The following is a 24,562-nucleotide window of genomic DNA, read 5'->3' as shown; positions in this document are numbered from 1 at the left end:
TAAGGCTGAGATGCTATCACCCACATCTCCTGTTAAGCAACAGGAAACCTCAATTCAGATAAACATGTAACCAGCAATAAAATACCCAGAACTGTAATTATGTAATTAGTATAAGCTGATACTGTGTGAGGCACTCAAGTATTCTGACTTCATTTGTGAATGTTTAACTGGCTTAGTTTCACTTCTCTAGAATATCACAGAAAAACAACTATAATCAATCTTTCAGACTAAACTTTTAATTTGCTCCATAAGCAAAACAAAACCCAGTGCTTTCTATTCCAGTCATGAATGCTTCTGGAATAATGACAGTATTAATTTCAGCGGAAAAGAGTTATATAATACACATCTATACAGAAGAGTCTTGAGTTATACCCACCCTTTGCTCTTCAACTGCCAACACTGTCTTGCATAGAAAGAAAAAACCACAGCTTTTATTGAAAGACTTTGTCTATGCAAAGCTTACTGAACTTGTTAAACTTCAGAAGTTTAAACAGGATAGTAGATATAAAATTACCATCAAAGATCAATCATAACCTCTAAAGTTGCAGCTGATTTCAAACATTCCTTTTGAGAGGAATGTACAGCAAGTTTTTAGAAGTAAGAACACTTCAAATCTCCTCTATTTATAGGGAAGTTTGTAACAGGTTCAATTGGAGATATGAAAACCATTTTAAATAGACATCACAAGATGCATCTGCAGTTTAAAGGTCAAATTTATTAGGAGATTAAGAGATGTATTATACATGGACTATAAATACAGCACAGCTGACTTTATTCACAGTCACACACCCAATGCCAACCTATTTTGTAGACACTCTTGTTCTTTTGTTCCAAGAAAAATTTGCACCATAAGACTTGGATTTAGGTTTTGGCATCTTCTTCTCTTCAACATCATAACTCCAGCCTAGAGGTTATGGGGTGATGGCAGGGTGAGACAAGAAAGAACAAGAATTATATCCTCAGCATACAATATACAGCAGATCCGACTTAAAGGCTTTAACTTTAGTATGTTTTTTCAATGTAGGCACCCACTAATCTGTTCCTTTCTAGTTGGCAACAGAGAATAATAAAATGCCATAAATGTGGCAAATGACCATTCTGTGAGATGGCAAGACTTGACCATACCACCGACCTCCATGCAAAAAAACCTGACAGTCTTCAATGAAAAGCTCAACAGGGAAGATTGACTGTCCTATAAGTTCATGGCACACTATTCTACAGCACACAGGAGCACTAAGGCTCTGTGCATGTTGGCACAGGAAAAGAAGAAGGTAAGAAGACATATGCCATAAAATAACATACAAAAGCTCATTATCAAAGGCTAGGAGACAATGGAGACCTTGGAAAGCTGATAAAAAAAGAAGGGTGGGAGGGAGGACCAAAAAAACTAAAAAGCAAAGAAAAAAACTTCAACATTAGTAAGGAGTTTAATACTTAACATTTTAAAGGACTTTAATACTTAACATTTTTTATAAGAACATAAAAAATTAGGAGTAAAAAGAAAAGGGAATTAAGTGATAGAAGACAAGTAAATTATGCGATAGTTAAGCAAGAGAAATGCTTAAAAATGTCAGAAAAGAGGAGGTGGAGACATTAGTGTTTATGTAAATCAAAATGCAAATTGATTGCAGTCTCCAGGTGCCTGGAAAGTTGCCAGGGCAGCACTCAGTATTCCGAAGTTTGGTCTCTTTAGCTGCAGTATTTCACTCAAAGTTGAGATACTTCTGTTGAAGCCAGAAGTGGTTAAATATGCAGTTTTAAGTGATACTCATAAGACACTACTTTACTTGGTTTTAAAACTGAAACTTGCAAGCCCTAAAATTCTTAACATATATCTGAATTTTTATACTTAAGGTGCTCGCAGTAAACAGTCAAGATACAGCTACACATCAAAATATTCTGTAAGATACACAAGTTGTCAAGTCACTGCATCAATTTTGCGTATTCACAAACGTCACATAAACATTTTCTTCATGTTTATCAGCCTCAATCAGTGTTAATTTCCAAGTTAACTATTCTCTGTAAGAAACACTGAACAGGGACTTTAAAAACATATTCTTTCCATCTGTGAAAACACTGGCTTTTGCCTCCTGTTGTGATTAAAAAATATAAGCTTGAGTAAACAGCCAGAACTAGATCCAGAGACAGACTTCAGTGTTGCAACATTCAACATTGTAACACCTAACATTGAGACACTTGGCTGCTGGAATGGAATCTACAGCCCCAAGGTATTGCTTCATCTTTTTATACACCAGATGGAGAGGGGCCGAGTGCCTCTAAAAGAGATTTGCAACTGCCAGCACAATGACTTGCACTGCCACAGATAGCCAAAATGCATAAAGTCAGTTACACGTAACTAATGACTGCAAGAGGCCACCATTCTTTGGAACAGACTCCTTCAGACCAGCATTTTGAGGTGTTCACAACAGAGAGCAGAGGTCACTTTTATAAAAATACCAGAATGCTGGGGGAAGTGACTCTTGCCCAGAGCGCTGCTATACAAGCCAAGTAGACAGAAAGCAGATTTCACCTTCTCTGGAAGAACACCCTCACCACCTGACTAAAGGTTACTGTGGAGTAGAAAAACTCTCCATCCTTGTTACTTAAGCTGTATGTTTTTAAACAATTGCTTCAGTGATTCAGACAGGGAAAAAAATTAGGTCAACAGTCAGAATTTTTCATTTCTTCCAATTAAAAATGTTACCTCCTTGCCTAGAACTCAGACCATCCTCAACTGTAATTTTGGACAGCAATGTCTCCTGTTACTGTATCCAGTGCTGCTACTCCAACATTAGAAAACACATCAGATGGGGCAGGCAGAAAGAAATCTTCTTAAGTTGTTAGGTGAGAAAGAACTCTTAAGTTTACTAACTGTACCAAAATAACCTGCAATATCTAGAATTTTCAGAAATTACATTCCAGGTTCTTAAGGAATTTTGTCATGGAATATTTGTGCGGTTCACACAGGAGCCACAGGGAGAGGTAGTTATTTGTGTTCCTAGACATAGCTATGTCTCAATACTATCTTGGTTATGAAGCTAACTTCCAGTGTAAATGTCTGCCTAAATTTCTAATGTCTCTTAAAAAGCAGAACTAAATAATGTAAAATTTGTATTTCTAGCTACACATGATATTGAAGCTATCACTACAGAAAATACTATGCACATATCATACACATAAATGAAAAATGAAATTAAAAGTTAGGCAAGTCAGTGTCTACAGAAAAGTACAGTGCATCTCAATTATGGTAAAATTAGAAGTGCAAGCTAAGTGAATATTGAACTACTAATATTAATACCAAGTCATAGCCTTAGTTTAGTTGGTTTCATGCACAATGGAGTAATTTCTAACTCAGGGAAGGCATAAACTTTCTACAGTGAACAAATGCATTTTACTTAGTCTGCATTTTGAAAAGATAAAACATATCATCTACAAAGAGATGACATAAGCAGGTCATTACAATAATTTTTTTTCTCCTATATGCTGAATTGTTCAAGAAATAATATGAACAATACAGGAACATAGTGCCAAATTCTCCCAAATTTCATTTGTTCATAAAACAGTAAAATACACTAATAAAATTGCACAGGTTATCCAATGCAAATGTGATCCTATCCACTTCTTAGATAATAGAACCTAATTTTCAATAAAATTAGTACTAAGCCAAAAAATTTTCCACTTAAAGAGGAACAGACAAATTATATTCTACCTTTTGCTATTAAAAAGTGCAAGTAAATTGAACTTTAAATGGTTTCGTTTCTTAGATGCACAGGCTAAAGGACTTACCATGTTTGTGATGCATAATATCAACCTCTAACAACTTTGCATAATTTGGTCTGGCCAAGGAACTTTACTATTTACCCCAGCCTAAATACAGTTGAAAGCTGCACACCACAGGGAAGACTTTTGAAGAACCTTACACTTCATGTGCCTTATTCCTGGCTTTATCTCAATGTAATTAATCACCTTCACATCCACAGGGACTAAGCATCAAGCTAACCTTTTTAAGGAAAATGAAGTTGATTTAAAAGAAGAAAAAAAGAAAAAGAAAAGAGAGAAGCAAAAAATTCATGCTAACAGAAAAAAGGACTGCTGAATATTCAAAAGGCTGAGATTATGGGTATGGTTTGTGGTACCTTCATTCTGTCAGGAAATACAAGCCTAACTAAGTTTACAGATAAATTCCCTGTGATATAACATTGCCTTAATAACTATTAAGTAATTATACTGGCTTTTCTACTGTCTTTTTCACAAATAAGAATAATCACCAAGCGTATGTGTTTAGACTCTAATGCTGGGCAGAGTTAGGTGTAACATCCTAAATCTACAGGTTCCTCATGGGGAGCAGCGAGGGGATGTGCTCATCTCCCCTCTGGTGACCAGAGACAGGACACAAGGAATAGAATGAAACTGCTTCTGGGCAAGCCCAGACTCAACAATAGGAAAACCTTATTCACAGAGAGAGTGTGGTCATGGGAACAGGCTTCCCAGGGAAGTGACCAGAACACTAAGTTTCTCAGAGCTCAACATTGGAGTGACGCTTTTAGTCACATGGTTTCCTTTGAGGTAGTCATGTGAGGAGCAGTGAGTTGGATTTGATGATCCTCTTGGGTTTCTTCTACAATAAATCTATGCTACAATATAGCCAAAAATGAAGTCCAAGATGCTTACATGGTAATAATTTAATTCTGTTTTTTTTTATTATCAAACATTCACAGGACCTCTGACAGTTTTCCTTAGTAAGAACTGAGATGCTCATGTTAAACCTTCAGGCAAAGATCACACCACCATGCAGCTGGAACACCAACCCTGGGATACACCTGAAGTATTTAACTTTCCTCCAAGACCTGAGCAAGCTCTGATTCAGCTCTCATTTAAAGCAGAGACAGGTGCAAAACAATTTTAACATTAATATTACATTTCAATATTAATAATACTAATGGCCGAAACACCTTTCTAGACAGTGGAAAGTCTAAAGTCAATGCCTTCAATACCCCTGGAAATATCCTCCCTTTTCATTTTCCTCCTCCCCATGTAGAACGCTAGTTTACCAACTCTGCAGAAAAGAGGGAAGGTACTTTATCCTGTACTTATTCTATTGTTAATACTTTGAGATCAAGATTGCCTATGGAAGGATGAACCTCTCATGGCCCATACATACAATACATACCATTTTTTTCAGCAAAAGAAATGGCATCTTCTTTAGTAGAGAAAGTAAGAACCATGTTGGATAAAGGGTCAGCTCTGTAAGTAAACAGATGACAATTTTAGGTGTACTGGAAATAGAAAAAGATTGCATCTGTATGTCAAATGTTAAATCAAATACTGTATTACACAGCTCACAGTAGTATGCCAACTCATAAAACTATTCAACAGACTTCTAAAAATTATCTTCAGGGTCAACACTTACTTTTGGCAAAGTATTGTTTTACTCTTTCAGTGCATTAGACTTCCCTCACAGCTACTTGCAAAAATTAATTGGGTTGTTAGACACACCCGTCTAACCACTTGCTGAGGTTATAGGAAGTGCTCTGCGAGACTCTTTAGTTTAAATCTACAAAATTCCTTTCTTTTTGTAAGATCAGGAGGTCTAAAGTAATTCTGAACATTTCAAGGAGACCAAGTGTCTGTAGAATAGTTAGGCGAAGAATAATCTTGGACAGAAAAGAACAGAATACTGAAGTGAGGAGAGAAGGAACTAACCAGAAACTGAAAAGCACATTAAAAAAATATTGAGAGTACTGCTTTAGCGGAGGTCACATGACCCCCACAAATCATTTCTACACAGCAAGCAGATCACAGGCCACAACTGAAAATGAAGCTCCAAAATGCAAACAGCTAGCTAAGTAATTACATAGTAGTTTGTTTTAGATGACCAGCTATTCCTCAACTGCATGAATGAAGGACCATAAAGGTTTTTGGAACAAATTAAATTCTCAGTGAAAACACAAAATTGCCTTATTTGTTGCTATAAAAGCTCAATTTACGAACAATGACAAAGAATGGGGGAAAAAAAGAAGAAGAGTTCTAACTCTTAAATAAATTAGATACTGGTTGTAGCAAAACAAAGACAGATAAAACCTCCCTGTGACAACACTGCCTATGAGCCTGGGAGACAACTGGAAAGACGACCAAATTGAAACAAACTATTGAAGGAGCTGCCTCTCAACTGTTCTCTCTTTGAAGCTAGAAGGATAAATGAAGAGAAAAGACCGAAGATACACTGAACTCTCTACAATAAAGGGCAAAGCCTGTGACTGGAGAAGGGGGAGGGGAAAAGGGGGAATCTCGCTTCCAGCAAAGACAACAGTGTAATTTTATCTCATGTACACATGGAAAAATGGAGTTCACTACATATCCAATATATTCCCCAATAAAAAAATCAGAAACAAATAAACAAAAACCACACAACAAGCGAACAAACAAACAAACCTAGGATAAAGACAGAAATTACACTTTTGCAAGCCACTGCGGATAGGTTCTCTTAAAGATATTTAAAGATTTCTCTTATAACAGCATCTAAGTGAATTAAGAACTAAGAATTAGTTGATGACATGACCAGTGGTGAACTAAGTGGCCCCAGCATACTGCAATATTGTGACAACTTCTGCTTATTGTTATTCCCTTCCATAATTGGGGCTGGAAAAATCTTTTCAACACTGCTAAAAAGGAACAAAGAAGATTTAGGTCTGAAGTGTGGTGAGGGACCAGTGCCTGTTCAGAACAGCAAATATGGCAAAAGCCTTCCAGGACAGAGGCAGTTGGGAAATGAGAACTGTGCAGACATTATTAGTTCTGTTTAAAGTGCAATCATCTTTCATTCAATCTAAATAGGTTTCTGATTTATTTCCATAAATGAGCTATCTGTGTGAGAAAACTGCATTTCAGGATGTCCAGAATGACGTCCCAATAGTGTCAGCAGTACCAGTGTTGCAGAATTTCCCATGCCTATCCCCATTTGTTCTATCAATCACTGAAAATTAGGATTCCATGTTTTGTTCTCCTATGAGATCTCATACAACGAAAACTTCACACTTCCCACATTTTTTCGTTTACAGTTTTAAATTAAAAGGTGTACCCAAGAAATATATTTAGCCATTCTCATAATGAAACCTCCCAACTACAAAAAAAACCATGCCATGGGTCCATTTTACTTAGATCTGTAACTGGATAATTTTCACTTTAAAAAAGCTGAAATAGCCAAGAAACAAGTGCAAAAAACCTCCAGCCCCAAATAAGACTGCAAAATGACAGAAATTTAGGAAAGACTTACAGGTCTTTCCAATATATTCAAGTACATGGAGTTCAGACAAAAAAGGGCTTTAACAAATAGACCCTAGAGAGCTCTTACCCACTAATCTCATTACATTATTCAAAAGTAAATGGAAAACTGTCTGTGAGATGTTTTTTGCAGAAATTAAATCTCAGTGGAAGAAACTCTTCTTGGGTATTTTTGGGTGTCGAATGGTAACACCAGAGTTACTAGAGTTAGTACACTAACAGTTTTCAGAAGCATGCCTTAAAAATGAATGGATACAAACTAATTTACAAAACCTTTAACCTACTAGCATTGATTCTCAATGGAGCACTTTTTTTTAATCTTACCTGGAGCCTGCTTACCCATGAGAAATTCCTTTCCCTACCCCAGAATAAAAACATATGTAGAGCCTTCTCAAATTTTTATGAGAAATCAATGCAACAGGAAGACTTAATTTCAGAGTTATTTTGAACTAAATTTCTGGATACATTCTGTTATATATATATATAAAAAATTCTGTGACTGGATTTGGAATGTTAATACATCTTAAAAAAACGCATCCTGAAATTATTTCATGTTTAAGGTTTTACAGTTTTTTTCATAACATTTTGTGATATTCGATGATAAGAGCTAACATGGCAGCAACCAGATATTCTCAGTACACACAGTACTCTTTCTGAAGTTTAAAAAAAAATCTATAGTGGTTGATTTCAGTTTATGTCTAACCATTAACTATTCTGAATATTGCCTCTGAGAATACAATATTGTCAGAAGAATTGCTGATATAGTTCTCCGAGTCAACAGGAATTCTAACCACACCGTGAAATGTAGGTACTGTATTCATATGAAGAAAAAAAAATAAGAATTAGATGCATACAAGTTGCAATTACATTTCCAAAATACAGCATATTTAGCTAAGACTAGTACCTTTCTGGATTTTTTGTGTATTTAAAGATTTTAATGCTAATACTGACAATCCTGTAACAAACAGAATAATATTTTAAATAGCTGGGCTTCTTGTGGTTTTTTATTAGTCATGACTCCTCATTTTAGATCCTCAGGATAAAAAAAATCTGGAAATATTGTTGTTTTTGTTTAAAAGATGCAACTGAGAGCTAAGAATGATTAACTACTTTATGGACCTTCTGGTCCTGATGCTGCCACACAGTAACATCATCCCAATGTAATTACTGAAATGTGTGGTTGTTAACATCTTTTTTGAACTCTTCCAGATGATGAAATGAGCTTTAAAAATCTGTTTTTAAACTTAACGGGTCATACAACAAACAAACCCAACCACTTTCTGTAAGTACTGTTATAATACAATCAGATTTAGGTAGAAATATTTGATATTTCAAATTTAATAAGTAGTGAGAGCCAAATATAGAAGTACTTTCAAATTCAGTAAGTACTCACGTAGATGCCCAGCCCATTAAAGGGTTCTCCCAGCGCTCCCTGTTATCAAATTCCATCTTCCATTTCTTTGTATTGTTAGCTCCTGACTGCATTGCATTACGTGCTGGAACAAAAATGTGAACTTTTCTGGTTTTGATGTGCTCATCCGGAACACCAGTTAAAGTAGAGATATCCTAGAAAAAACACGATGCAACTTTTTAGAAAAGAGTTCATCTGAAACGTGTAAGATAATACTGCTTATGCTTTTTACATAAGTTCATGCTTTATATTTAAAGTTACAAAGCTGAAAAAACCTTAGAAAACTAAATTGTAGTTTCAACAGAACACAACTGAAGGTGACACATGCTAGGGCTGCTATTATTCTGCTTCCCCTGACTGGTTAGATTTTGCTTGGACCAGTTACCTGAACTTGCTCATCTCCCATGTACAAAACGGCTACAGCCAGAGGAGGGACAGGACATTTCCCCCATCCTTCTCTGTCCACAGCTGCAAAGTCAGGACAGCTTCAACTTGCACCAGCTAAACCAAATGAGGAAAAGTGCAAATGCTTTCTTCCTTCAGGAAAATATTAAGAATGTTGACTGAAACATTGACAAATTCCAAAACATGAACAGGACTATTCACCAAATATTTGCCAGCCAAGTATGCACTGCAATATAAGCACTTTCCCTTGGGCTTAACTCTGTATATTGTTCAGAGACAGCAACACCTATGGTGACTCAAGAAGCTATCCTTTGCATGAAGGAAGAGGCAGAAGGTAGTATCTTTTGCACAATATGCTACTGATTGTTTGAGACTGCAGAGAAGGTGCTAAAAGTCAGCTCTTATCTCTCTAGCCATAAGTAATTAAATAAAGTTGACCCCTCATCATGTTTCAAGTTATGACTCAGCATTTGACAGTCAGCTCTTCTGTTGACATTCAAGATCAACAGAGGGACATCTGATGCTGGTAACTTTCTTCAGTGTATTTGTGAGGAACAAAATGATTAAAGAGATTCCAACCTTCAAAGAAAAAAAAAAGATTTGTAACATTGTATATAATCAACAGTAGGATGCCCTCCTCTACTAGAGGGATAAGCCTTCAAAATAAACGTAACAAAGATAAATCCTTCAAACCAGCCTAAAAGTATTAACTGACTTTAACAAAGCATAAGATAGGGAAAAACCTCACAAGCATTGCTGTGAAAAATTACCCTCAGCAACATCTGATATAATTAAAGTGAACATTTTTGCTAAAAACTAAACAGTAATTATGCAAAATTAACTTGTCAGTTCACCCTAGTAAAGACTGAAATCAAACATCAAATCCATCTCCAAGGAGGTTAAACTACTACTGTTTCCTTACATACTTAAAAGGCCAGTGGGAGCTCCTTAGTCTTTCTTTTCCCCTTCCCTCCCTCCAGGAACAAGTAGTAAACTGGTGAAATTCCAGAAGGCTGCAGAAAAACTTTCGGCATATTGAACTTATCTTGACAGTATCACCACGACTTGAATGAAATGAGAACCTTAAATAGAACCCTGTCGTTTTACATAAATGTACCTATTAACATTATGGGATTTTCCTTTGTGGCAAACGTGAAACTTCCTGATGCAGCCACCAGATCATCCTTTGAAAAGCAGCAGTTCTCATTTCCAATTTTATTTTACACAATTTGGGAGATCAGTCCCTTAAAACTATAAAAGGGAAGAAGTGTAAAGCATTTGACTTGCATTTACAATTAGGACAGCAGGGGCAACAAACAAGCATCCACACTCTAGCTTTCCAGCTTCTGACATTTCTACCAAAACGACCACAATAAAATGTCAAAGTATCTTAATGGTTCCATTATAAATGCCTTCATTAGGACCAAGTCATTTTAATATGAGTTAGCAGTGATATGAAAGAGAAGCAGTACCAGCTACTGGAATGTTGCAGCACCTATGCAAAAATACCTTCTGACAGACTGGCACTTCTCACTGCTGAAGCTTAAACTGCAGTTTAGGAAGGAATTTGCTTAAATTTTTCTGATTTGAATTGGTAAAATGCTTTGTTTAACAAAAAAGAGGTTTCACCTGCAGTAAAGTTTGGTGAAGATTCAATGTTTCAGCTTGCTTATTTATACAAATAGGTAGAAATATTAGCCTTTATTTCTGTATATAACAAACACGAGAAAGTGTAGTAATATTCGCAAAAAATTTCTTTTACTGCTCTTTAACAATATACTATGTGCAAAAATGCTGGGGTTGTTATCATCAAACACTTTCAGACATATAAAATCCAAAACAGCCCAAAATTACTATATTTTTTAACTATTATTACTCTCAGCAACTCTTAAGTCCATTATGAATTTTATGCTTCAGTTTTAGAAGTTTTTGAATTCTTCCAGAATAATCTGGAACTACTAAAAAAAGATACTACATTATATAACATCATGGACATAAACTATTTTCTCTTTTGAAACTTTAACACAAGGAAATCATAAAAATGTTATACAATGCATACAGAACACAATCTAAATAGAGGTTTAAAATCAGCAAATGCTATATTTGTGAGATTACCATAGTAAAAAAATGCCTAGACTTGTTTATCTGGATGAAAGTAAAATGAAAACCCCAGACACAGCCTTCAAGCCATGTTTTTCGGGCACTCAGTTGGCTCTAAATCAAGGTTATTTCACTAATAATATAGGATTAATCCCATAAAAATATTTTCAAACTTAAAATTAACACCTGCCTGCTTTCCCAAATTGAAATATCTACTTGGTGTTGCTAACTCTCCATACTTACACTCATTATAGCTAGAGTTTCCGTGCCTTCTAGCAATCATTTATTGATATCTTTCCCATTTTAAAAGCTGGCAATTGAACAGACAGTTGTTAGGACAATGAGTTTCTGGTTGCTGAAGCTCAAGTTGTCCTGACATAAAATCACTGATTTTTGCTTGCTGTAGACATGTAAGGTACTGTAGCATAGCTGAGCTGTTGCCAAAGATATGGAATAAAAAGGCTTGGCATCTATCACATACTTGACACCTAAAGAGCACAGAAGCTCTAAGATTCCTATTCCCTGTAGGCGCACTCTTAGTCTAGACAAACTGATTTCTCACAGTTTTAAAATGCATTACAACACTCTATTGTGATCATTTCATCCACACAGCTCCAGCTAGTGACAGAAGAACCTGTCCTTTAAGCGACATTTCAATGGGCTAAAGCTCCCGCTCCAAGATGCCATTAAAACAATATAATACTTGAAAAGAACTATGCTGCATTGGGTTGAACTCTTAGCTGGGTCTTCAGTGCTTTGTTCTGAGTTTAAGTTCTCTTTGAAACTACCTGTGAACCAACTTTCCAAAACAAAGATATATTTGACAGCTGGTTTCACATTAGTATCTTTTTTTTTCAAGTGTTCCTTAATTTTGCTGTATTAGCAATTTAAGATACTAGTGAGGTGTTCAGCATTCAAAATCTTAAAGATATTAGATGACAGTAAAAAAGACTTGAGAATTGAACTGTATAGGTTTACTAAAAATTAATAACCCCGTTTCAGATTTTTAAAACTGGCTGCCATCTAAAAAGTGCATTCTGACATTCTGTTTTTCTTAATATATTTGCCATTTGAATAGTAAATTCTGATTTTTTTTTTTTGGTAACTCAAGAAAAATTTCATACTAATTTTGAGGCATTTTGTCTCTTTTTGGAATAAGCTCAAAGGGACAACCCCCCCTTTTTTTAAAACCATGGAAATCATATAACATTTCTTAAAAACACAGGGGTTTTTCTTTATTACAACTTAGATTACTTAAGAATGTTTGTCATAGTGGAAAACCTGCTAAAGCTGTTCTGGAAAGGGTAGTAACAGACAAAATGTGCTATGCAGCAATAAGAAAACTGATTCATAGAGGCAGTGTCAATGAAAGCACTATTCAGCACGAAGATGACTTTTAAAGGGAATGGGAATTTCCTTCTTTTAAATACTCCACTAATAGCAGAAATTCCAAAGGGGACAAGAAACAGAACTCTCTAATTAAAGGAGAGAGACAAAATGATTGAAAATAGCTCTGAAAACAAATGCTTTCGAATAGATGGGTCAGGTGTCCATAAAGGTGTTATGTTTCTTCTTTGGCATTTCCTTCACCATGAAGACAGAAACTGTACATATTATTATTATTATTAACTACCTACAGTTTAGCACTCCCCCTTTTTTTCTTTCTTTCTTTTTTTTTTTTTTAATAAAGGAAACAGGGAACAAGCAATGGGAAGTTGATGTCAAAACACAGAAAAACCTCCCAGCAAGCTTCCAGCAACCACCCAGGATTTAGAGTCTTGCTAGCCGCTCTCTTTTCAATACCAGAATTTCACACATTTCAATGACCATTATGACTTCAAAGAATCAAATTTTCATCATTGTCCGTCATCTGCCGGTTGATTTGTATAAAGCAGTTCTTCTGCATGCATTCCAGACAAAGGGCTCCTTACTTTCGTGGCTATATATCAAGTTTAAAAGTTCTATTTGTGACAGTTGTGTCTGTGGTAAATTAGGGTAACACTGAAGGAGTGCAGCTGCTCCACAGGAACCTCCTTTTTGGCATCATTTCACTTAAATAAAAACTGAATAATTAGTTTCTGCCTTTATTAAACCACAAAAATGCCACTGGCCTTAGCAATTACTTCCGGTTGCCCCACCTACTTAACCTCAATAGTTTTACACTTGTTAGACTGGACAGTAAAAGTTTTCTGTACTTATAAGAGTTTACAACAGCTTGCTCTCTTCCCCACCTCCAACATGTTTTACCAGACTAACTACGTAAAGTTTTGCTATAAATCCATGTTGCAATTCACTTTATTTAGAAGTTGTTATATCAAAGCACAGAACATCTTGCATAATACCCACAGAGTAGCTGCTGTGAAAAAAGTTTTTTATTTAATGTGCTCAGCTGCTTAACTGTACGTCAGGATCAGAACATTTTTGTTTCTATATTTCAAGACAATATTTTTGAAGGCAATGCGAGAGAATAGAATCTGCTATGTAAACTGCAAATGGAAAAATGGAGCAGAATGAACTAAACATGGTCAGACAACATTTATCTAACAGCTACAAACAAAACAAGGGGAAAAAGCATATTTGCCCTTAGGAAACTTTGCATCACACAGGATACAGTTTTCTTCCAGACTTCACAATCATTTTGCATTATCACAGTAAATGATGAAAAATGTGGTATTATTCATAACATATTCTTCCATGTAGCCATCCTGCAGAATGATTAATAAAAAGGCTGAAAAAAGCACCTAAAGAACTGTGTTTTTAAAAAGAAAACAAAACACTGTAAGCAGGAAACAGAATTTGATAATAACAAAGATTTCATGAAGGTTTCCATTTAAAGAAAATCACTTTTCACAAGCAGTTTTGTAAAAAACTAAAGAGAAACTCAAAATGCAGAAAAGTAGGTCTAACAGAAGCAGAAACCGTCACATTACTGGAATCAAGCTAAGTCTACTATAATACTTTTTAGATTGCTGACTGCTATTATGCAAAGGAAGTGTCAGCATCCAGAACAAGCACTGGTAGGTTCAGCTTTTCTATTCCTTAGTTTGTGTTTCACAGCTGAGGCAATATTATAGCAACCATGATGTCTGAGCATTCACTGCAGTTGCAAAAACTCCTTGAGAACTTCCCTGTTGCCCTGCTCCAATGGCTCACTACACTTCCCCAATATTTTACATGCTTAATATTATTCTATACTTGCTGGTATGAGACACTTCAAATAAAATGATATAACACATTTCAAACACCATCAAACCAGCATCTCTTTGAATCCGTGATTTGAGAAAAACACCAGGAAAGAGCAAACAGGAATAAGGACTAGAACATGACTTCACAATAATAACTAGAACACATCCTTCTCATCTGCCCTTCTTTCACGTCTTTAAAACACTTCACTTGAAGCTTGCCATGCATCCCCAAATTTTCTAGTCACATCTCCTCCAAAAGTCACAGAAAATTGGTATTTATAAAAGTGATTACTGGTAAGTTATAGGAAAAGCTGCTGAGTTGTGCTTTTGTTAGTTTAAACTAAAACACTTAAAAGAAAAACAAAAATCCATGATTTGCACTTCTCAGTACCTTCACAAGACTCAAAACACAGAGGCATTTTTCTTGACACACTTGCAAAAAATACCAACCATTTAGTCTGCATTTTGATAGACAAGTAAACAACATTTTACAAACTTAAAAATGAAACAGTTGAAACACCTTAGTCCCACTTTCAGCACCAACAGACTATTTCTTGTTCCATATCATTTTTTCTGCCAAGAAACAATTGCAAGAAACAAAAATGTATTTTTTATTAATACCATATTTTTTTCCTGTAACAGTATGTCTTAACTGCGTAGATACTGTCTGAGTAAATAAAAAGATGTTAAAAAGAAAGGAAATCAAATAGCTGGGTTTACACTTTGATTTCTCTCTGTATCTCTATTAAGAAAATCACTATTAAATAGAGGAAAGCAGGGGCACTCAGGGGCAAAGAGCATATTTCATAAAAATAGATGTTGCTACTAGTACTTATAAGAGAATTCAGTGTAGATGTGATGTTCTTCAAAGTGACAGAATGACAAACAGCATGATTATCTTCAACAAGATGGAAAAAAGTCTGAATTACAGAAGATCTTGCAAATTACTTTTTATTCTAACCCAACTATATTTAGAGAAAGTATATTTTCTAGAACTCATGAAACCATATGTTAGCAAACTTTTTGCTTGCACACACAGACAAGTGTGTGCAAGCAAAGGCTAGGTCTTTTTCTGAGGCCTTTTAAAAACAGTTTTCTACAGCGCACGGATTTCAAGCACTCTACTATAAATTCACAAGAAAGTGCAAGAAAATCAATTAGTGAAGAATAAGACTACAGCCACATTTTTAGATGACGGACTTTCAAATCAAAGAAGAGGCAGTCTTAATTTACCTGCATTTAGAAAATGAAAGAGGGTAACTAAACAATTGAAACAATCTGATTTATGTTAGAATAATTTATGTTATGGTAACACTTCCCTGCTGTATTACCATAAGCAACTGCTCTTACAGACACTACTACTCAGTGCAAAACAAGAGAATAGGCAGGAAAAGCTTTGAAAGAAAGCAGACAGTAGTACTAGCAGATAGACACTACCTAGGATAAAGAACTTTGTACCTATTCCCCCAGTTAGTTCAATTTTTTATATACTATTAAATAAATAACATATTGTAGTTTACTTGTAGCTCAGTGATGGCATGTTTTTCAAACATAATTTATTCAGTTTGAAGTATTTATAATACAATCCTAGCATAAGTCACAGTAAAGCAGACTGTCTTGCAAAGCTAAACACAATATTTCAATAGTATCTTGGTGAATTATTCATTACCAATGATTTATAGTCTATAAAATGCAATTTTGGTCATGGACACCAAGAGCCTTAACCAGCAGTTCAAGATGAGGTCTTCATATCTGAGGTGAAAGCCAAAATTCAGGCTACTCTTGTGCACTGAAAATAATTTCTGTATTTTTTGTGTGTTTCTGATACCATTTTAATAAAATACTTACTTTTAATTTTCACTAAAAGTTATTTACAAAATAAACCATAAGCATATGACTCAAATGAATTTTTTACGTTACAGGTTTTCAGGAATAAGAAAATGAAAAATTATTATCTACTTAATGCCCATCTGAAAAACTTACAATGCTTCCTTAGAAGTACCAATTAAAAAAATTTCCAAATAAGGCCTCAGAAGAATTCCCAAATTCAGGTACCACTTGTTTCATAACCTTCAGCTTTCAGAAAGGGCTTCAGTTGATGTTAAATATGAGGCTCTTTCTCAAAGCTCCCTTATCCACTGAAGCTGCAAAAGACCCAAGGGAGAAAAAGACTCAGAGCCTGCATGGAATTAGGAAATTACTTACACACAGGCAGTGGAATTGCTGCTGCAAGGCAGGAACACCTTGATCAATTCCTAATTTAACCTGGACAGCAAATATTCTAAGGTCTGAGCTACTGAGTACCCACTTGGATGTACAACAACATCTTAAGAACTGATAACTCTGGTAAGATTTTTTATGATGAAATCATAAGAAAGATTGTCACTACAGTGTATGAAACACTAATTGTGAATTCAGTTTTAACTAACTAACTATGCCCTAAGGCTGGAAGCTAGAGCAAAGAACACTAAAATTTAAATCTCGTTATTGTGCATTTTCTAGTGTTCTTTTCCTTTCACCTCACAACTACCAATTAATTAATTTCCTATTGAATGGTAGCTATGGAGCAGCCTTTAACTTTAAGGTTTAAAAATTAGCAAACAATTCAGGATTCAGTTTATTAAGATAAAGATACTCATCAAAGGTGAGGGTAAAAAAAAAGGCAAAAAGTAGTTTTTAAAGTTTATCTTGACAGTTCTGACACACTACTTTATGGTCTTCTACTAAGAAGAGTATCAGGAAATTCAACCGATGCCTGCCTTAACTGTTCTCTATTCTTCACATCTCTTTTACAGAGAAAATGATTTCTGTAACAGATCTTTGCCCATATAGTTACAAGTGGTGTGAGACATAAGAGACAAAAACAGAAGCAAATCCCCAATCAAGAAATGCAAATTTAGAGCAAAATCCCTGTTAGTGCATGCCTCTTAGAAGAAGAAAAGTTGCACTTCAGAAACTACAAGGAAATCAGACCTGTTAAAAGCTGCCCCTTACCCTAATGCAGGATGTAATGCTTCTGTGTAATATGCATGCACTTTAGAAGTTGAAAGGAAGTGCTAAATAGTGTACATAATTTCCATACACAGCAGGTAGTGAAGCAAGAAAAGAACTGACACAGTTACCCTCATTAAAGAGATGCACAATAGAGAACTGTTATGCAGTGTTAGCATATTGAAGGTCTATGCATCAGGGATGTTGCGGCTATTAACAGCTTAAATGTTCTCTGCATTTTGTTAATTAGTGCATATAGCTTTCAAACCTTAACTGTGTTTTAGAAGGTTCTTTTCTAACAGTAGCACAGCCATTACTTCCTGGTGGGGATCAAAAGAGTTGATGGAGCTTCAACTGTTTCAATGTTATCAATAAAAGACACCTAAACTCCATTGCACAAAATGGGTTTTTTTCACATTTATCTATATAGCTAGTTAAAATGGATGGTTTCAAAAATCCCTCTCTAAAAAAGCCGAAGTGTAACTAGAATATATTGTATTACTTCGCAATAGGTTTTAGCTAGTTACCTCCAGAAATCCGTTCGTGTAATTAGTGCTTTGGCCTTTATATGCTTGGCCTTTACTTACAGTAAAGAAATTATGGTCTTATACTTTCTAATAAAATAGAAAGAAATCCATCATCAAAGAAAATTAACTTGAAACATTAAGGTTTCCTTTCACTTTTGCATTACTGTGGGGGGAAAAAAATCAAAAGGGAGTACAATGTACATTTGTGTTTACTAAATGGTGATAAAAAATTAAGAATTTTTATTGGAACCAGACATTAGAGAGAAGATATTCAACTTCTGACTCAACAGATGCAGAATGAGTTGACTCAAAAATGCTTTCAAATAGAGTCAAAAACAAAACAACAAAAATGTGGTCCTAAGAAAGAATACAAACCAGAAGAATAGAAAATAAAACACTAGTGCAACCTACAATATTTATCTTAAAATAGCTTCTGCCTGGTTAATATGATACTCAGTAAGAACTTCAAATACATGATTTGTATACGGATTATGTTTGCCTACATAGGAAAACAGTTACTTATTTTCATACATGAATTTATGTGCACATCCAGAAAATGAACTGATAAGTAAAATTAACAACATCTGCAGAAATTTTAATCTGAATTACTACCAGTCATAATTTTTCAGAACTAGCTGAAACATCTTTTGAAAAATACTGTCTTTGATATGTCTTACTAGTATTTTGTAGAAATTCCTTGTAGCTCAGTTTCTTATTATCCGTTAACCAAGTTTTCAGGCTAACAGGTAATAGGATAGAAGTTATTTTCCCATCAGCAAAGACTTCCTTTTGCTTTAAGCTTAGAGTGAGTAGAACTGAGTATGCCAAAAATATATATGAGACTAAGCAACTGCCCTACAGTGCATGTTTCACAGCACAAGAACTAAATGGCATATTAAAACTCTGGTTCTGAACATCAGATGCTCTCTCCATGGTCCCACTCTCCATTAATACAGGTTAATTTGCCAGTTTGAGAAAAGACACATGAAAGTACTTCAAAGATTCCTCACAAACATGCCATAAAGAATTTGAAAAACACTTGATTCCGTCATTGATGATATGAGTACAGCCAGAAAGCACTGAAGAAGCCCCAGGCTCTCTTGCAGCATGATCAAGATGTTCAAGAATTCCCATGAAACTACCAGGCTTTCCAGACAAGAAAAGCTTTTCCCTCCTGACTTGATAAAATGGCTCACCTAGACCTCCATGACTAGAACCAGCTTTCATGTCCGTACAAAAACTTAGGATTTGTGGTTTTCTAGCCTTTCTTAGGGTAGGATTTGTGGTTTAATTCTACAACAGTACTACATAAATGCAGAAAAGACCCACTTGAATGCACAGAAAAACTAGCAATGTACAGGGAATTTAATCACTATTCCTGGTAACACAAGAAGAATTCATGTCAACTACATTAATAACATAACATGGGATACTAACTTGGGTTTTTTAGAAAAGGTTCAGATAATGGAACTGTTTTATGAGAACATGGACATACCCTCCTTTAAAAACAAAAACTATTGAACAAAACAGCTCTAAAAATGAAGTTACTTCTTACTCCTGTTGATTATTTGGTTGTACCAATGACTTAGTCTTATTCTTTCTAGCAGTTAGGAACACAGTTTGCATATTTAGACTTCCAAAGCCAAGTAGGTGTTTAGATGTTGAATAACCCTTTGGAATCCAAACTAAACACAACACAATGATGCTCCTTTAATTTGTTCTGAGCAGCCATCACAGCAAACTCTTCAAAAGCATTATTCGTTCACAGAAAATTAAATACTATGCAATGAAATGAAAAAAAACCAACCCTAAAAACATACTTTGACCAAGTGGACTAGATTGAAACCTTGAAATTTTTGCACAGTAATGCTGTATGAAGGAAGCCCAAACAAAACAGACACTCAGAAGGGTTGTGTAACCTCAATCGCAAACATTCCTCCTTCCAACAGCCAGCAGAGAGAGCACTACTGTGTCCAAAAGAAAAGAGTCTCAGACCAAGGAAATACAAAATACAATTCCTTTACCCCAGCCTAAACCCAAAATAAACCTAAATAGGGATGAGAGGAAAATTGCTCTCATGAATACAACGATCCTGTCACTTTATACAGGGTTCTGAGCTACCTGCAAAATACAGTCCTCTAAACTGAACATCAGAAGTATCTTCAACTGAATTTTAGTCATATAGCAATATTTTTTGCTCTTAGAAGACAGATAAAGGTGATGGCAATTTCTACTTGGACTGTCAGAGCTATAGAGAGCTTCTTTATCACATGGAGTAACTTGTTGCCTACAGACATTCTTACAGAAAGCACTTTATCACACAACTGGGCTTTCTAAACCACTGCAAGCCTCATCGAACTACAGCTGCTTAGAAAAACAAGTTGTAGCAAGTAATACAGACCGAACTGAGGTAGGATATTCCAACTAACAAGGGATTTAATTGCCAAACAACAAAAGATTATAAATAAGCAGTATTTAAAATATGTACATAACTAGATAAACTGGTAACTACACCTGAACTTGTACTGTAATTAAGCCCAAATGCAACTATGAACGATAAATATAAAGAAGAATATGTCTAATTATTTCAATTAGAAACAAACAAAAAAATAATGTTTAGATACAAACATATACTCTGGCAGACCAGAATGGTGTACATGAAGTAAGAAAGGTAATCAGCATCTCCAGAGTCATTAAACCCTTCAAATATTACACTTCACTTAATCTGCTTTTTTAACTTAAACAAGGTTTTTTTCCTCCCCAAAGCAGTATTTCTTAATCTTCACTGGGTGAGGGGAGAGTGGGCATGGTATAACAAAGAAATAGAAAAACAACTTTTTAATCTATTATGTTTTGCAGCAAAAATGCAGTTTCACACATAAACTATTAGTATCTGCAGAGTAAAGGCCTTTAAATATTTAACCCTATGCAAGTCCACCCTTAAATTAGACAGTTTTATTAATGTAGATGTGCATTTTCACTTCCTAATGGTCTTCTCTTTTGAATACTTCACTTTTATTGAAATAATTGAAGTTTGAAATAATTCTAGAATGTAGTTTTATATCTTAGTCAGCCTCTAGCATCTTTCAAACATCAGGGCAGTTAAACACAGAACTGCAGATGACCAAAGGCAAACAAAACACTTTTTATAATTTTGAATCTCAAGTACAACACAGTTCAAATAAGCTGGTCACCTTACTCGACACAACCATGACTGAAGAAAGTACTTCTCCATATCAAAGGCTTCATCTGCAAAGCCCCTCTGTGCAAAACTAGAAACTGTTTCTCAAAACATATTTGCAAAGTAAAGGATGGAAAAAAAATCTTTATTAGCCTAATTTTACATAGCAGCTTTATTATTTTTTAATCATTTTCTACTATTCTGGAGCAGGCTGCTAATCTAATTTAGAGAAAAAAAAATAAAGAGAAGAAAGACAAGCCAAAGGAGGAAAATTTGAGGCTTGGGGGAGGGAATGAGTAAGTCTAAGCCCCCAAAGAAATTACCATCCTCATCCTGTATATGCTTTGAATATGACAAGTCCTTTTCAGAGCTATACATATAAAGTACAGAAGAACTTGTCAGTTAGATCCTCATCTACAGAGCAACACTGTCCTGAATTGAATCCTTTATGGTAGCCACTTGAATAAATACTACAGCTATAATGGATTAAATGAAAGATTATTGTAAATTCTTTTATTCCATTAAGGTAATTTAGGAACAGCTTCAACTCACCCTTAAGGAATTAACCCACAATGGGTTAACAGAATTTTAAAAACCAAAACATAGAACATCCAGTATATCCTTATTGTTTAACATAGTGGTAATGCTTGGAGAATTCTTGGCTGAAATAGTAGTTTCAATAAAAGAAAATCTAGCAAGCCTGTCCTTAATACATACATACTTTGCCAAGTGTTTCTCCTCACTGAGTTGCAAAAACAGTTCCTACACACAGTCCTCAATGCAATGTCACACTGTCTCACACATAATTTTATGACACATTACTGCTTTGGTTTTCTGAGTAGTGTATTATGTACTCTCAGTTCTTGAGAAAGCAATGATTACACTTTACAATGCATGTTAGAGTGTGATTTGCTATGTCTTTTGTTTCATAGCACGGTAGACTATCAGACTGAGTTTTGAAGAAGTTTCATCATTCCAGACTATTTTTCACTTGTTTGTATATTTTACTTTGAGCTTCAGTATTATCACTGTTTATTATAGTAAAGTCTAGGGTTCTTTAATCAAACAAAGATTATACAATTTCACTAATTTTTAATCCTAGCCAAAATTGGGATTTGGATGGTGAACAAACTATGACTCAATCCTGAAAACACCGTGTGATGTTTGCTAATAACACAGTCTTCTAGAAAAAATGGACTGGAGTGTTTTCACATCATTTTTGCGTAAAAGGTTCATATTCTGAGAATCCTATTAATACACTGTTATTCCTGAATTATCTAGCAGTAAGGATTTAAAACAGACACTAAATCATACCTCTACACAGCCAAAAGGAAGCTGCTAAGATTCTTTACACAGATATCACAATAGTTATTAGAGTCACAGAAATCACTGCAAAGGCCTGTAAGATAATTGAATCCAATTGTTAACTCAGGACTGCCAAGCCCATCGCTAAATGATGCTCTGAAGTGCCACATCTACACATCTTTTATACATCTCGAGGAATGGCGACTCAACCACATCCTGAGGCAGCCTGTTCCAATGCTTTACACCCTTTCCTGTGAAGAAATTTTTCCTAATATCCAACCCATTTCCTCTTCTCCTATCAACTGCTGCTTAAGAGAAGAGACTAATCCCAACTATGTCCTCCTTCCAAGTAATTGTAGGAAACAATGATGTGTGCTCTGAGCCTCCTTTTCTCCAAGCTGAACACCCCCACCTCCCTCAGTAAATATCATCACTTCCCCAGCTCTGTTGCCCTTCTTGGCACTCACTCCAGCCCTCAATGTCTTTCTGGAGGGGTCCAGAATTGGACACAGCACTGGAGGTGTGGCCTCAGCAGGGCCCAGCACAGGGGGACAATCCCTGCCCTGGCCCTGCTGGCCACAGCATTGCTGATCCAGGCCAGGATGCCATTGGCCTTCTTGGCCCCCTGGGCACAGCCTGGCTCATGTTCAGCTGCTGTCACCAGCACCCCCAGCTCCTTTCCAGCCACTCTGCCCCAGCCTGTGGCACTGCCTGGGGTTGTTGTGACCCAAGAGCAGGATTTAGGTCTTGCTGAACTTCTCACCACTGGCCTCAACCCACCAATCAGCCTGCCCAGACACCTCTACAGAGCCCTCCTACCTTCCAGCAGATGGAACCACTCCTGTTCAAGTTGGTGGCGTCTACAAACTGACTCAGGGTACACTCGATCCCCGTGACCAGATCATCAATACAGAAATCAAACAGGACTGGCTCTGATACTGAGCCCTGGGGATATACATTTATAATCAGTACAAACTGGACTTCATCTACCACCACTCTCTGGACTTGGCCTTTCAGTACTTAACTCTTGACCATCCAGGCTTCCCCTGAGTGAAAAGTACACCCATCTGGGCCATGGACAGGTATTTTTTTTTCAGGAGGAAGACGTGGGAAAGGATTTACTAAAATTCATGTAGATGACATCATGGCCTTTCCTTCATCCACACTGACTTACATCACTGGCCTAGGCTGCTGAGCAGCATATGCTGATTTTGAGTGCCATTTGAAAAGTATGAACTGCTCACCCTCAAATAAAGGGTCAGATTTTCTGTGCCCAGTTTGGTTTATACAAGTTATCTTCAGTGAGTTACACAGTTTGTCTACAGTCTGACAGAAAATGGTCCTTTACCGAGGTTCAGTACTAAGACTTCTGAATCATTACTTAGAAAAGATTAACTAGCAGTATAGACAAAACAACTTCAGGACACACGATGAAATGTTAATAGCATCATTCTGTTTAGCCTTTCATGCTTGTAATAGTCTGCCCCTAGATGTTCTCACCATGCTGAAAAAACTACTTTAGTACCATTTAAACTGCATGGTGTAGCTCTCCCTGGAATGCTTAACCCTGTGCAGCAACTCATTTTATTTTGGCCTGATACAGAATAAAAACATCTGTGAGGTAACTACAACTCCCCAGTGACCAAGCCCTAATATATATATATATATATATATATATATATATATATATATATATATATATATATATTCTGTTTTAGCAGTGCAACAGATAATTTCTGACAGTAGTTCTAATCTAGAAACATTCTTGAAATATCATCATTTAACCAATTAAAAAGTCCTTTTATTGACAGATATTGGTGGGAACCTTTCAGCTGCAAACAGCAACCTCCACCAAAGTGCCTAACTCCAGTACTGAAGCCTCCTTAAACATTCCCAGACATGCTGAACTGGATGACTTTTAGCTACACACAGTATTGGTGCACCCTACTCACAACAACTGAAACAAATCACAGGAACTAGAATAGCTCAAATCCCCATTTTCAGGCAAAACCATTTCAACTTTTTGTAATTATGATATAATGATGTATGTTATACCATACACACAGTTAAATAATTTGGAACATTACCTGAATGAGATTTGCTGCTGACAGCCTTTGCTCTCTATAGCCCCGATTTCCTAATGCAAGCAGGGTCTCGAGAGATGATTTTTCACACA

At 35.8% G+C, this 24,562-nt stretch overlaps 1 protein-coding gene across 1 annotated transcript in view; it reads right to left on the bottom strand.

Moving 5' to 3' along the window:
* Nucleotides 1-695: 695 nt before the first annotated feature.
* Nucleotides 696-24,562, bottom strand: part of NDUFS4 (NADH:ubiquinone oxidoreductase subunit S4) — a 47,916-nt gene continuing 24,049 nt past the window's right edge. Inside the window, exons 3-5 of the mRNA XM_005490663.3 lie at nucleotides 8,675-8,847; nucleotides 5,171-5,244; nucleotides 696-904 (exon numbers count right to left, since the gene is read on the bottom strand). Of these exons, the coding sequence (XP_005490720.1) occupies nucleotides 801-904; nucleotides 5,171-5,244; nucleotides 8,675-8,847 (351 nt within the window). The 3' untranslated portion in view covers nucleotides 696-800. The remainder of the gene's footprint in view (nucleotides 905-5,170; nucleotides 5,245-8,674; nucleotides 8,848-24,562) is intronic.

The sequence above is a fragment of the Zonotrichia albicollis genome, chromosome Z, assembly GCF_047830755.1.
Source record: "Zonotrichia albicollis isolate bZonAlb1 chromosome Z, bZonAlb1.hap1, whole genome shotgun sequence".
In the NCBI taxonomy this organism is placed as follows: Eukaryota; Metazoa; Chordata; class Aves; order Passeriformes; family Passerellidae; genus Zonotrichia; species Zonotrichia albicollis.
Note: the sequence above shows the minus strand (reverse complement) of the source record. Positions and strands in the feature narration are given on the sequence as shown.